The sequence below is a fragment of the Rhopalosiphum maidis genome, chromosome 1 (assembly GCF_003676215.2).
Source record: "Rhopalosiphum maidis isolate BTI-1 chromosome 1, ASM367621v3, whole genome shotgun sequence".
NCBI classification, from domain to species: domain Eukaryota; kingdom Metazoa; phylum Arthropoda; class Insecta; order Hemiptera; family Aphididae; genus Rhopalosiphum; species Rhopalosiphum maidis.
Genome location: NC_040877.1, coordinates 26,986,713 through 27,000,051, shown reverse-complemented (window position 1 = coordinate 27,000,051; position 13,339 = coordinate 26,986,713). Strand labels below are relative to the sequence as shown.

Here is a 13,339-nt window from a genome sequence, read left to right as displayed (position 1 = left end):
AAGCAGTAGGAACAACCATTTTTTATTTACAAACAATTATTTTATTACATTTTGTTTGAAATCAAAACATTAAAAACGTCAAATTGTTCTGAAATCAAGTGCTTCTGGGATTGTGTCTTATATGGATTATTTTTTTACAATATCTACGTGTTAATGCCTATCTTTTTATGTTTATATAATATTAATCGTTTATAATGGGTGCTCGAAATAATTAATTTTATTTTTTAATTTATACAAAATGATAAAGTCGTTTTTAAATTATATTTATTAACACGTGATCAAAATCAGTATTTAAATTTTTTATTTTGTGCTTAATTTTCTTTCAAACATATTTTTTTATATATATTTGTGCGTAAGTATTAAATTATGAGGAATTTTGCTTGCCAAATTTCTACCATTCATTAATAAGTCCAGCTATTGTTTATATTACTCGTATGACTATAAAATATTTGAAGTAAAAACTAATTTATTAATTTATCTATCTTGTAACGAGGAATGAGTTATTGTAGAAAGTTTTTGATAATAAACACGAAAAACAATGAATTTCAGTATTTTTAAACCTCAATAAATTAAATTATTTTAGGTAATTAACGTAACACTTTTATGTTTGTATGCTTTTCGTTATGTATATACATGATAACGATAATATATAATTAAACAAAGTATAAACAAAATTATTTCGTGTAACATATTTATTGTCGTTTTTATCATCTTTGTTTAAATATTAAGGAATTTTAATGAAACACGTATAAAATTATATTAAATAACGGTTATTATTATTTCCTACCGTTAAAGTATTTACATCGTATATTAAATTTATGGAATTTTCAATCAATTTTCGGCATTCATAGTACCTATGCATAGTGTATAGGTACCTACTTACTGTGTAATATATCGCTATATTATGTATAACACCACATACCTTACTAGTATAAGTACCTCTGCCTATCGCGAGCGAGTTAAAATTATCGTTATTTTTTTTTCAATACCTACAATAATCAATTCAAGGTGATAATAATAATATTATACATATGATATATTGTTTCTTCTACAACAGCGACAACAGCATCAACAAAAACAACGACATGGTATATCATAAAAGATAATAATATTATCATCGCCGGTCCAGTACAGATCGTTTCTATACTTTCTACGGGACTCCCGGCCTAAATAATACACAATCGTTATCCTCTCGGTAGAAAGTTGGCAAACATTTTTCTCTAATTTGTTTATAATACATGTCACAACATTATTGGCGGTTATTATTATTACTATTGTTACTATTATTAATAGCGTTGTGCTTGATGGCGGTGTTGGCGTTATTCTGTAGTCCTCGCGGTCTCCGTTCCAGTTGTTCTTCGCCACAGCTCTCTTCGTCCGCCTCGGCGGCGCGCTCGGCCACGTCGCGCTGCGAGTCTTCCGTCCCGGTGGACGAACTGGGCGTCTCGGCTGCGTTCTCGTCGGGATCCGGCGCCGCCACCTTGGTCAGCCGGTGCGCGTTAGACCTGGCCGGTATCTGCGGCGGTTCGATGGCCGTCCCGTCGTGGCCGTGGTTGTCGTCGTCGTCGTCGTCGTCGTCGGACGTGGCCGTGTCACTGGTCGGCGACGCTACAATTACGGGCGGCGGGACGCGCCTTGTTGGCACAGCGGGCACGCAGGATGGCTTCGCGGGCAGCGGCGGGGGCCGAGTAACGCCGTTGACGACCGACGGCGGCAAACACTCCCGAACTATCTGGAAAACATGGTCGGGGCTCATCAATGTTCACAATGCTCGCGAACCCGTGGCAAGAGAGGATCGTATAATACGAGTATAATCTATATCTATTTACTAAATAATAAATAAAGCTGAAGAGTTTCTTTCTTTCTTTTTTTGTCTAAACCCACTAATAGTTGGAACTAATACCAGTCGTATTTGAAAAATTAATTTGATAGGTTATTTCTAACATCAAGCTACAATCTTTAGGAGCCGAGCAAAAAGAAAAAAAACACTAAGCAAAAACGAAGATTGCGTTTTTTCACGGGCAACAAAGTGTACGGCGACAGCTAGTATATAATATAGGTATAATTTAATTATTTATTAGTTTTAGACGTTTCAGTATAGTGGCAAAAAATATAATACATGATGATCATCGTATATTATAGGAATGTATCTAATATGCCTATACTTTTGCGGAGGACTTTTTCTTTACAACCATTTTTATGCTATTCGCGTGAATATTATTTGTATCTATACTTACAACTTAAATTAATATTACAACAACAAAAATAACTACTATTATTCGCTAGAATTAAAATGTAAAAAGCTCTATACTACACATTTTAAATAGATATACTTGAGCGTAATTTTGAAAGAAGAAAATATACTTTATTTTTATCCAAAAGAGTGATAACTATCGTTATAGTGCATCTAGTTAATAAATAGTATTACCACCTAAATTCTAGCAAATAAATATATTTAATAAATATTTTTTTTCTATGTAAGGCTGTGACTTTAATACACCATAAATCTATATTAAAAGATGGACACTAAATCAAATAAACATATACTTGTTTAAAATGTACTTATAAATCCAATAAATGTATTAACATTTTTACAAACTGCGTAATAATCAACGTTTAAAAAATACAATATATTATCCTTTTTTAAAAAGGAAAATTTTTTTTAAATTATTTTAGTTTAAAAAAAAATGTAGATCGACTTGATGACCCTTAAACCTTAGCTAAAAGCTTTATCTAATAATATTAGGACGTGTAGTTGTATAATCTGCTCGTTTTGTTGCTTTTAACCTATAATTGTTATTTGGGTATAGCTATAGGTATAGTTGTAGATATATATTATATTATAATATTATATACATATACGCACGGTCGGTGTTGAACCGCTGCACTATACCACAGAATTTCGCACTGCACGAGCGAAATGTGCATAGCTTGTTGGTTAGTTTGTTTTTGTGTGATTTTTTTAACGGAATTCGTATAAATAAACTTGTCCTAACCTGATTTAGTCGGCCAAATCTCTAATAAATATCTTAACACGTTCACAGGTTGTTGGAAATCAATCGGTTTTTCTTTCATTTCGCTTTGGACCATTAATACAGGAGCTAGACATATAGATAGATTTTGTGCCGACATCTTGTTTCGAGGGGATTGCGACACAACAAGTGCCAGATGATCCATAATATATGTCAACGTAGCCTTTAAAAACAACAAAAAAAACACGTTTTTAATTACAATGAAATAAACTATTGTCTTACATTTCTATTATAACCAACTATACTAAGTATAAATATCTATAACATACTCTGTTCAACTTTGGCAGACAATCTAAAATCGATAACATTAATTTGGCGTTGGCCTGTGGATCGTCAGGCAACAATACAGTTAACGCATCAAGCAGCATTTGATATAGACAACGTGTGAAGAGTGGTTCGGGAAGTTCTCTCAAATAATCCTTTAAGACACCTAAAATCGAAAAATATTATTAATAAATAGTTATACGAGTACAATAATTTAATTGTTATTGCATTTACCTGTGATTACGTTAATATCGGGAACGTTGTCCGGTGATAAATCTACAGTTCTTGGGTTGCGTTCGAATGCTTCTCGGAGAATTCGTTTCTTAGAAGCGGATCCACAAAGTCGATAAAGGCCAATAATATCTAAGCCCCTACGTTCGACTTCTTCAATACACCTTCGAACAATAACTGGTACGGATGCTGTGGCTGGTGCTTGTGCTAATGAAGATAAAGAACTGGAAATTGCACCACTCTCACGTGTGACTACTGACTCGAGATCAATACCTTTATTTATTAAATACAGTTTTAAATCAATTTTAAAATAATATTAACAGTAACAAATGTCATGTGAATAATAATATACTTTATACATTGAAATACATACCAAACAATCCAGCAGTTTTCGTTCTTGGCGGTAGTGTGGTTGAAGTTCTTAAGGTTTTTCTGATAAAAGTCTGGTAAGGATCGGTGTGCCTTAACCGTAAATATAATGTACCCCGAGGTTCAATTTTTAAAGCTAATTGATGTACGGGACTATCTCTAACTAAAGATGCCAGATGTACGGATCCTTTGTAGCATAATTTGTGTCTGTATTGTTGGTCCCATGAATATATTAAAAAGTCTAATTCTTTATTTGATAGAAGATCCAATTCGAATGTTTCATCCCAATCAAAAACAAGATCTCCAGTACGCACTACAGTTCTGGCTTTGTGCACGCGATCGCACTCCAAGACGCAATACAAGTCTCTCGAACTACCAGTGGCTGCCATAACTATAAAAATTGTTTTTCAAAATAAATAATAAATACTGATTTACATTGACTAAAATAAATATACTAAACTATACTAACCATTTGTAGGTTGGCCTGGTAATACAGTCGTAGGTGTCGCTCTAAGACCTCTGCCAGCTAGTAGATGCACCCATAATAAACCACTGATAGGTGGTGCATTGTCTATTGTTGTTTTTTCAAATTTGTATTTTAAGAACTCTATTTACAAAAAAAAAAATGTATTACTTAACTTAAAATTCATTACAAGAAGTTTCATGGTTAAAATTTACCAGCTGGATTAATTTCCAATACTCGAGCTCTGTCAGCTTGTAAATCTGAAGTGGATGATGGACTACGTCGACCTAAATGTTTAGCTTCGAGTTCTAAAAGATGTCGTATTCTTCTTAATGATGACGTTCTAGTATGTCTGTCTAATGTTGATGTCGTCGCTGAAGGTAATGCTGGAGACCCAAGACCTCTAAATGGTCTTAAATCTGCATTAGTTCCGGAATAACTCATCAATTCCGAATGCCTAGTTCTTTCTGGTAGGTTTTCAGCGCTAAATGTAAATCTTTGTACTTTTTGTTGTTTTAATGATGGATCGCATACGTTTCGTATACGATCATAAATAGCACTAGTTGACGGTGCTCTACTCATCCACGCTCTGTATTCATCAGCTGTAAATACACTAGGAGAGCTTACTAATCGATTTTTGCGTCGCATTTGAAATTCGGGAGCACTGAGATTACCATCACTATCTTCATGATCACTTAACAGAGAAGATGATATTTTAGGATTGTCTTGTGTATTGTACCGCCTCAAGCTACCTCTCAAGCTGTAACATGTATATTATAAATAATTATTAATGAGTTGTACAGAAATATTTTTAATTTAAATACATGTTGATGTATCATGTTAATATAAGCAATAAATTATAATATTATATGACCTACTACCTTGTATTGAGAGATGAAAGAGGGGTTCGTGGAGTACGAATATCTCTTGGAAGTGAATTTGACCTTAGAGAATTACTTCTAGATATTGTGGAACTTCCCTGCAATCTCGATATATTTGAAACACCTAAAAATATTAATTTTTAAATAATTAGAAAATAATATATTTTAGGATGACTATAATGTTATTAGTATAACATTAAATTCTATATAGGCAACTTGAAATGTTGATCAAACCTGATATTTGCGAAGAACCTCTATAGTAATACGGCGATGTAGAAGTTACTTTTGTTGCTTCAGTATCTGATGCATAATCTAGGTGTCTTGGTAATGTTCTAGATGAACCTTGCGAGTATTGTGAAACTAAACGTGTACCGGATCCAGCGCCAGCACTACTTCTAAGTCCGGATCTCATTAACGTTTGCGATTGTCGATATGGTCCTTAAACGATGTTAATATATTTTTTTAAGTATAATTATTGAAAAAATATAAAATTAAACATAAGCATTTTTTTTTTAAACTTACTGTTTCCATAATCATATTCAGATCTAGGTAGATATTGATCTGAACCAGATCTTGGAATATTATTACGGCGATATTGTTGCTGTGTAGTTGTTGCTGACATTCTTCTGCCAGTTGAAGACTGTCCACCAGGACAAAATGGATGTACCTTTTCAGCTAATGATTCTAAAGTTTTAGGATATGCTTTATCAAATGGCTGAAAATGTTGAGATTTTGGTTGTTCATTAGAAACTGGTGGATGAGGAGGCTGATATGACCAATTATTACGACGATCCAACTGCAAAATAATATAAGTTTTAAAATGAGTTGTATTTAGTTATTCATAGAATATTTCACGAGATTACCGTAGATACTTGTCTTCTTGATTCCGGAGGCCGTGAATTGTAATAGAGGTCACCGGAAATATCACCATTTGAATCCAAGGCAAGTTGCGATTGCGATCTTCCTCTAGATTCTCTTCGTCGTTGTTCGTGCATATTTTCTTTATTTCTTTGATTTACTCTTCTATTAAATTTTATCTTTGTTTAATTTTTTTATGCGATTATAGTGTAAATGGTTTATTTTATTATCATGGTTATGATAATATTATGATATATATTATTTTTACATTTATATACAATATACATAAATATGTTACCAGCATGGAAACAATTTAAGAAATGATGAAAATTCTTAGGAATTGTTATAATTTCCGAAGTTAATTAAAAAAATTTATCACGCATAGCTTTCTTACTCTTAATTCAATATTTAAAATTGACATAAACGTTAAGTCAAATTGTACGAAAGTATCAGCGATTTTAACCTTGGTTATGCGGGCGTGATGAACTGGCTTTAACAGTGGCGAATTCGTGGTGGAAGGGGTGGCGAGGGCCAAGTTATATCATGAATGTAAGGTCTAAAATCAAATCCTAAATATTATGTCGTTTACAAAATGATATAATATTAATATAATAATACGAAACATTTTAGGCCAACCATCCCTCTTTTCCGAAAAATTCTAGATCCACCACTGGGCTTTACTATTAAAACGATAACTAGGTAACTCGCAATGGCAATACTAAAAACCATAATCCTCAAACCATTAAGATATAGGGAAAATTTTCGCATAATTATCGTCTATTGCATAAATTTATCAAAGAAATCGAAGAAAGCGAATCGTGTGCAATGACTGATAATTTAATAAAAAAAAAATCTTATAACTTAATACATTTTATTATTGCAAATTTATTGAATCTAATTACAGTTTTAGAGTTGGTTGGTCACGCAAAAAACCAATATAATTTCGGTAGATAGCCACTTGTAAATAGTATATTTCAGGGGCATAGAGATATACCCGATTTAAATGTAAAACAAAGTACAAAACAAACAGGTGTGTTTGCAGATTGGAATCTATAGAATTTAAAATTCTAACTTTAAGTGTCAGAAAAGTTTGCCACGTGAAAACAAAATTGAATGGCTGTTTCAAAAAAGTAAAAATGCTTAAATTACTTACACAAATTAATTAAATGAAAAAAATTTAGTATTTTTTTCAAATATTATCCAAATTTAATTACATATATAAAAAATATATATTATATTATTATATTAATCAAATTGATAGCAAAAAAAATTTTTTTATTGCTTATTGATTTTTGATTAATTATTTTCAAGGATAATGAGCTGATTAATAATTATGTTTGATAAAAGTAACATTTATATTAAACAATTTAAATAAAAATATCTAAAAAAGAAAATGGTGATGTCGACGTGTGTGCATCATTGCCTACAATATCGTTAGGAAATGATGACATATACTAAGTAAAGTAGCGTGATTAATTTGGGGGGATAGCTTTTTTTTTCACGTGGAATTAACGACGCTGTTAGAATTTCTTGTGAATTATTTCGGCGAAAGAGCTATGTCTATAATTCGGGTACACAACATATATATTAAAAATTTAAAGAAAAAAAATATAGAAAGGACTAAAAAAGCATATGCTAAAGTTTAATATAAATAAATAATATACCATGTATCATGTTATCAATTTTAATGCTATACTCTAATCATTAATATTTATTAAAATAGATATCTGAAAATGGACAATTTTGCTTTCCGAAAAGAGTTTTTTTGATAGTTCTAAAAATTAGTAATTGTGGAAAAAAAAGAAATGTAAAAACTTGGTAATTTTATTAATTAAGTACCTAATAGTTATTACTATATATAAATATATAACAAAAATATTATTATTGTTAATAATATCGATGTGATATAATGTATAAATAACTGAATAATTTAAAATTTGGATATAAAAATAAAAATAAATAATACAGTTTCAGTTCTCGTACATGGACGTATAAAATAGTACTATATTTTTCACATGGGACTAAGAAGTCTGAGGAAGGCTATAGCCGCCTTAGGCCTCCCCATTCTATGTTCTATATACTTCAGTGACAAATATATCCTAGTTCTAAGGGGGTCGAACTTCAAATCCATTGATGTAATGTGGTTTAATCCCTCATTTTATTTTAATATTGTAATAATATATAGTAGGGACAAAAATCCCTTAACCAATTACCCCCTCCCCCCATACCCGCTACTGATATATTTATAATTTATAGTATTATTTTAAATGTACGCACCCTGTAGTCATGTATGATTTCATATGTATATCATCGTCATCGTCGTCATGTTGATCATCAGATTCTCTACTAAGATCCTTTTTAATCACAACAACTGGAGGTTGATGACTAGGCATGGCAGAAGCCAGTGAAACATTGACTGAAGCTCGATGCATACCTCTTGTTTGTCTTAAAGCCAATACCAGTCGTCTAGGTATCGACATAATGATCACAACCTCGTCTACGGCTTTTCTAGTAACGTCTACTAGGTTTACAGCTAATACTTCATCACCAACCTAAATATTATAAAAATTTAAAACACGTGTTTTTATAGTATAAAACATAGGAGCGTGCTCACGTAGAGGGGAAAAGGATCAGAGTGTTATAATATCCATCCCTCCCTTTGGCTATTTTTTTGTCTATAGATTTAACGTCTGTACAGAAAAAATGTATAATTATTAATTATACATTATTAAAATAAAAAATCCATGTTCCAATATTCTTTTCCGTATGCATTTTAATATTTCAAATAAATTGATAACAATAAAATATGTGATAATGTAATGAAAACTTATTAATTATTTACCAACATTGCTACAGAATAATTAACGTTAAGATGTTATTAATAACATTCATATTCTATACACCTAAATTTTCTTTACACACGATTATTGTGTATTATTATAATTTTATAATTAACTAGTACCAGTTTGTAAATGCAAGAATACAAAAATTATTTGTCATAATGTAGTTTGAGAACAGTAAGAAATTTATTTTAAAAAATGTGAGCACGACATCGATATAATATATATATTTTTATAAAATTGCTTACCTGTATACATCCGCTGTTATATACTGCTGACTCGAGAGCTAATCTAGAAATGAATAGACCATCGTGACGATTTATGCCGTTACCTTCTCGAATGTATAATCCTAAAGTCTGTCCAGGTCTCTTTATTATCTCAACAAGATTAACTATATGGTTAGAATCCTGTAATAATGCCATTTAAATTATATAATAAATAAATATTTGAAAGGTTGTTAATAAATGCATTTTTAACATACTTGAAGCATTAGAAATTTTTTTGCCGCATCTGTAGCAGTTTTAGTGAGGTGAATTCTCGGGTCCAGTATTCGGACAACCATTTCACCTCTGCGTTGTACTGCATCAAGTGCTGCTGCTGTAGTTGCATCATACTCATTTTCTATGGTATCGATTAATCGAAAATCTTCTTTACTAATCCCACTTAACTGAAAATTAAAAATTAATGTTCAAAATACTGTTGTAAATTATAAATATACTGAAATTAAAATTGAAGTACTTTTCGGAAATCACTCTGCAAGACTACTGGCAGTGCATCTTTAGTTTTTGTCCCAGCCGGCAATGGCTGTTGGCCATGTCTAGACGTTGAGGCCAAATCTTGAGCTCGATCACGGCCCTAGAAAAAAAACATAAGTTTAATCCTCGATATACCTACTCGTTTTTGTTAAAATGTTGAATGATATTTGCTTCAAATATGTCAAACTATAATAGCATAAATTTAATATTTAGGTTTACTATGACTTCAACGCATATTTAATGATAATATAATTTTGGGTAGATCAATCACATCGTTTGACCTCGTTTTGTTACGAACAAAACTATTATATTCTCGATTTCTCTTTGATGGCAGTAATATTTAAATATAACATCGCACTACATGGAGGTCGTCCCGGACGTGTCGTTTGCGCGATTCATATACTATATTTGCACGATAATTGCATATATACGTGTGAAACGCGTATATATATATACACATATAGTATTATCACCGACCTTTCTCGATATGAAGAAACATCCCGAGCTTGAGTCCCTGTCACACATTTGCAACGATTATTCGTCTAATCGTAGGTATGGCATTACACTGTTTCGGTGCGATACATTGTATTATTCGATCAGGAACGGGTGTCGTCCATCGTACGCGTTATTTGTTTTCCCGTAACGGCGATTTTATCTTCAACCCGGACGAAAACACGTAAAACCCTGTACCGTCGCCTTGCCGGGGAGCGTGTACGCGCCGTGGAAAAATGATTTTTCCAGGACGCCCATCCAACAGTGCTCCGTTGTACGCAGGGACTGTACGCTTGCGTACAGACACGACCCCCGTACGGTATTTATCGTGCCCGTACGATATATTGTTACGTGCCGTGCGCGTTGGTGGGCTACGAACGCGCCCGTCCGAGGGTTTGATACTGTTGTACGAATATTAGAATATTATTGTCGTTCGATATACAACGCGCCGTAAGTACACTGCATGATAATCGTAATGCACACGACAATACATTATATTGCGTATACGCGAGCCGTAAACTGAATAAATCCACATACGACCACGTATAGTATATGTATATATTTTATTATATACCGTAGTAGTCGTCTTATAATTTACGTCGTCTGCGCTCAAGATCGTGTGTGTAAATCTGTCGTTCCGACGTTGGCAACGTTTGGAAAAATGTACACAATATATATTTATGCGTAATGTACCTACCCTTGGACCAATACTACTACTACGACGACTACTACTACTATTACTACTACTACTACTACTACTGCTGCTGTGGTGAGGGGGTACGAGTGGTGTGCGGTGCACAGCGTAGTAGTAAAACGTGAGGGTGTGCGTACTCGGAAAACTGTCGTACACGGCGAATATGGGTCAATGAAAAGCGTCCGGAGGGGGATAGGGGGGTGAGAAGAGTACGACTCCATTCAAAACCTGGCGAGGCCCATCAATTAAAACCGACGTGCGCCTTCTGACATATATAATAATAATATATGTGTGTAATGCCTCCGTCGTATACCTTTATTATATATGTATGCCGGCTGGTCATAACGTTTTAACGTACGGCGCATCGTTAAGTTCGTGTTTTATGCGATGGCTGCTGCTGCTGCTGCTGCGGTATCGCACGCTGTTCGCCGTATATATATATATATATATATACATACTATACGCGGTATATATAATACGAACAGAGTTGGCAGACCGGCAAGAAACTTTGCCGTTTTTCTGCCGGGAAACTTTTGTAATAATTGGATCGTAAAAGTTGGCCGGCATCACACGGCGCGTATTGGTTTACCTCTATTGGTTCAATCTATAATACGGGTGCTTGTGAGTGTGTGTGGGTTGTCGTGTATTTGTCGAGCACACCTGAGGGGTAGACTGGCAGCGGTATATAGTTAGGTAGGCACTGATGAGATCAATATAACGTTTTACTATAAAATATGTTATTAACATTTTATTATATTTAACGAAAATATTATGATGCTTATGTATATATTTATACATATATATATTATTCACGAGTCAGTATAATATGTACTTGAGTTTCAGTTTCATTGATATATAAACAAAGTCTATAAAAGTGTTTTAAGTATTCTATTTTATTGTATAGTTAAATTTAATTAGACCACACTCCTAAACTGTTACTACCTGCAGCGTAGCTTCCGAAAATAATAAATATACTTGTATTTTGTAGTAATAATAATTCATAATAGTACATACATTACGCGTGCCTATTAATACCATTGTCCACAGATAAAAACATTAAACATTAATTATTTTTATTTTCTTCCTTTATGATTTACGAATATCCATCATAATGAAATTCAATTTATTTGTAGCCTAAAATAATGTATGTGATCAAATCTACTAAAAATATAAAATATGTAAAATGTGTATACCAAGGTATTTTAAATACTAGTTTTTAAGTATTTAAGATTAGAATAATTGTCAAAAATTTTGATTTTGTTAGATTTATTATATAGTTTAGTAACTAATTTGATTCGAATTTAAAACTAAAAATAAATTATCGAATATTTTCGCAAAATTATTAGTCGATTGACTTTATTATTTTGTTATAATTTTATTAAGTTGTAGTTACTTCATTACTTGAAATTTCCTTCAAATATTTGTATTACCTATTCTAGACATGATACAATTGTCAAGTTATTATAGCTCATTTTAAACTACTTATAGACACTAAAAATAATTGACTTTTGTAGATTTTTTTTTATTTACTTATAGTTTATATCATCATATAATTTCTAACACCGTTATACGTTAGATATATCAGTATTAAGTATTGACTCATAACCTTATGTCCTAATAATAATTATATATGGTATAATATTATTAAATTATTAAATAATAAATTCAATGCTTTATGAAAAAATGTGTTCAAAAAACTGTGACATAATGATTTACTATATAGTAATATAAATAAATTATGAAATAGGCGTCTTAAGAAAATAAAGGCTGACACACCGCTTATGCTAAGACTTGTATTTCGTATAATATGCAATAAAATTTACCGTTGAATTCAATTTAACATATTTTCATTACAGTAATCCACTCAATGGTACATGAAACTATACTATACCGCAGAACGACTTGGGTTTTTTTCGTTTTATTTATATAGTGCTATATTACATTAGTACCTACAACCTACCTGATTACTTACAACAAGAAAACTAATCAAACAGGTACCTATAATATAACAAGTGTCTAGTTTAAAGTTAACCGTATGTGCAGCGATGGAAAGAAATAGAGAATTATTATTTGAATCACAATAATACATCTACTATATCTAAAGTTGTACACCTGTGTGTGTTTAATACGAAAATTTGTATCGTCTTTTTTTATTTGTTGTGTATTATAGCCCTGTTGATATGAGTACTTATATTATACACACATGTATATAATTACGTCTTACATGCATATATTATGTCTATAAAAACGGTATACTTTTATGCATTATAGTATTTATTATATTATACCTATAGATATTATTAAATTTTTTGAAAATTGGGTATACTGTATACATATTTCCATATATATAATGTCTTAGTGCAAATGTGTAGTAGACAGTAGTGTACTACTGTAGTGTATAATGTTATACATTGAATAATATATACAATTTACACGATTTTAAATCATATATTACACTGT

At 31.9% G+C, this 13,339-nt stretch overlaps 1 protein-coding gene across 3 annotated transcripts in view; it reads right to left on the bottom strand.

Moving 5' to 3' along the window:
• Window positions 1-244: 244 nt before the first annotated feature.
• The window catches only part of LOC113550338 (rho GTPase-activating protein 100F-like), a 33,923-nt gene continuing 20,828 nt past the window's right edge, over window positions 245-13,339 (bottom strand). The window contains exons 1-16 of one of the 3 annotated variants that reach the window (XM_026952084.1): window positions 10,171-10,429; window positions 9,677-9,793; window positions 9,420-9,605; window positions 9,187-9,345; window positions 8,376-8,650; window positions 6,104-6,263; window positions 5,763-6,036; window positions 5,475-5,678; window positions 5,241-5,364; window positions 4,575-5,119; window positions 4,366-4,503; window positions 3,901-4,287; window positions 3,531-3,800; window positions 3,302-3,462; window positions 2,997-3,195; window positions 245-1,728 (exon numbers count right to left, since the gene is read on the bottom strand). In XM_026952084.1, coding sequence (XP_026807885.1) covers window positions 1,250-1,728; window positions 2,997-3,195; window positions 3,302-3,462; window positions 3,531-3,800; window positions 3,901-4,287; window positions 4,366-4,503; window positions 4,575-5,119; window positions 5,241-5,364; window positions 5,475-5,678; window positions 5,763-6,036; window positions 6,104-6,263; window positions 8,376-8,650; window positions 9,187-9,345; window positions 9,420-9,605; window positions 9,677-9,793; window positions 10,171-10,218 — 3,726 coding nt within the window. In that variant the 5' untranslated portion in view covers window positions 10,219-10,429 and the 3' untranslated portion in view covers window positions 245-1,249. Of the gene's footprint in view, window positions 1,733-2,996; window positions 3,196-3,301; window positions 3,463-3,530; window positions 3,801-3,900; window positions 4,288-4,365; window positions 4,504-4,574; window positions 5,120-5,240; window positions 5,365-5,474; window positions 5,679-5,762; window positions 6,037-6,103; window positions 6,264-8,375; window positions 8,651-9,186; window positions 9,346-9,419; window positions 9,606-9,676; window positions 9,794-10,170; window positions 10,430-13,339 lie in introns of those variants that run through there. The other 2 variants (XM_026952083.1, XM_026952085.1) reach the window with 2 other exon arrangements.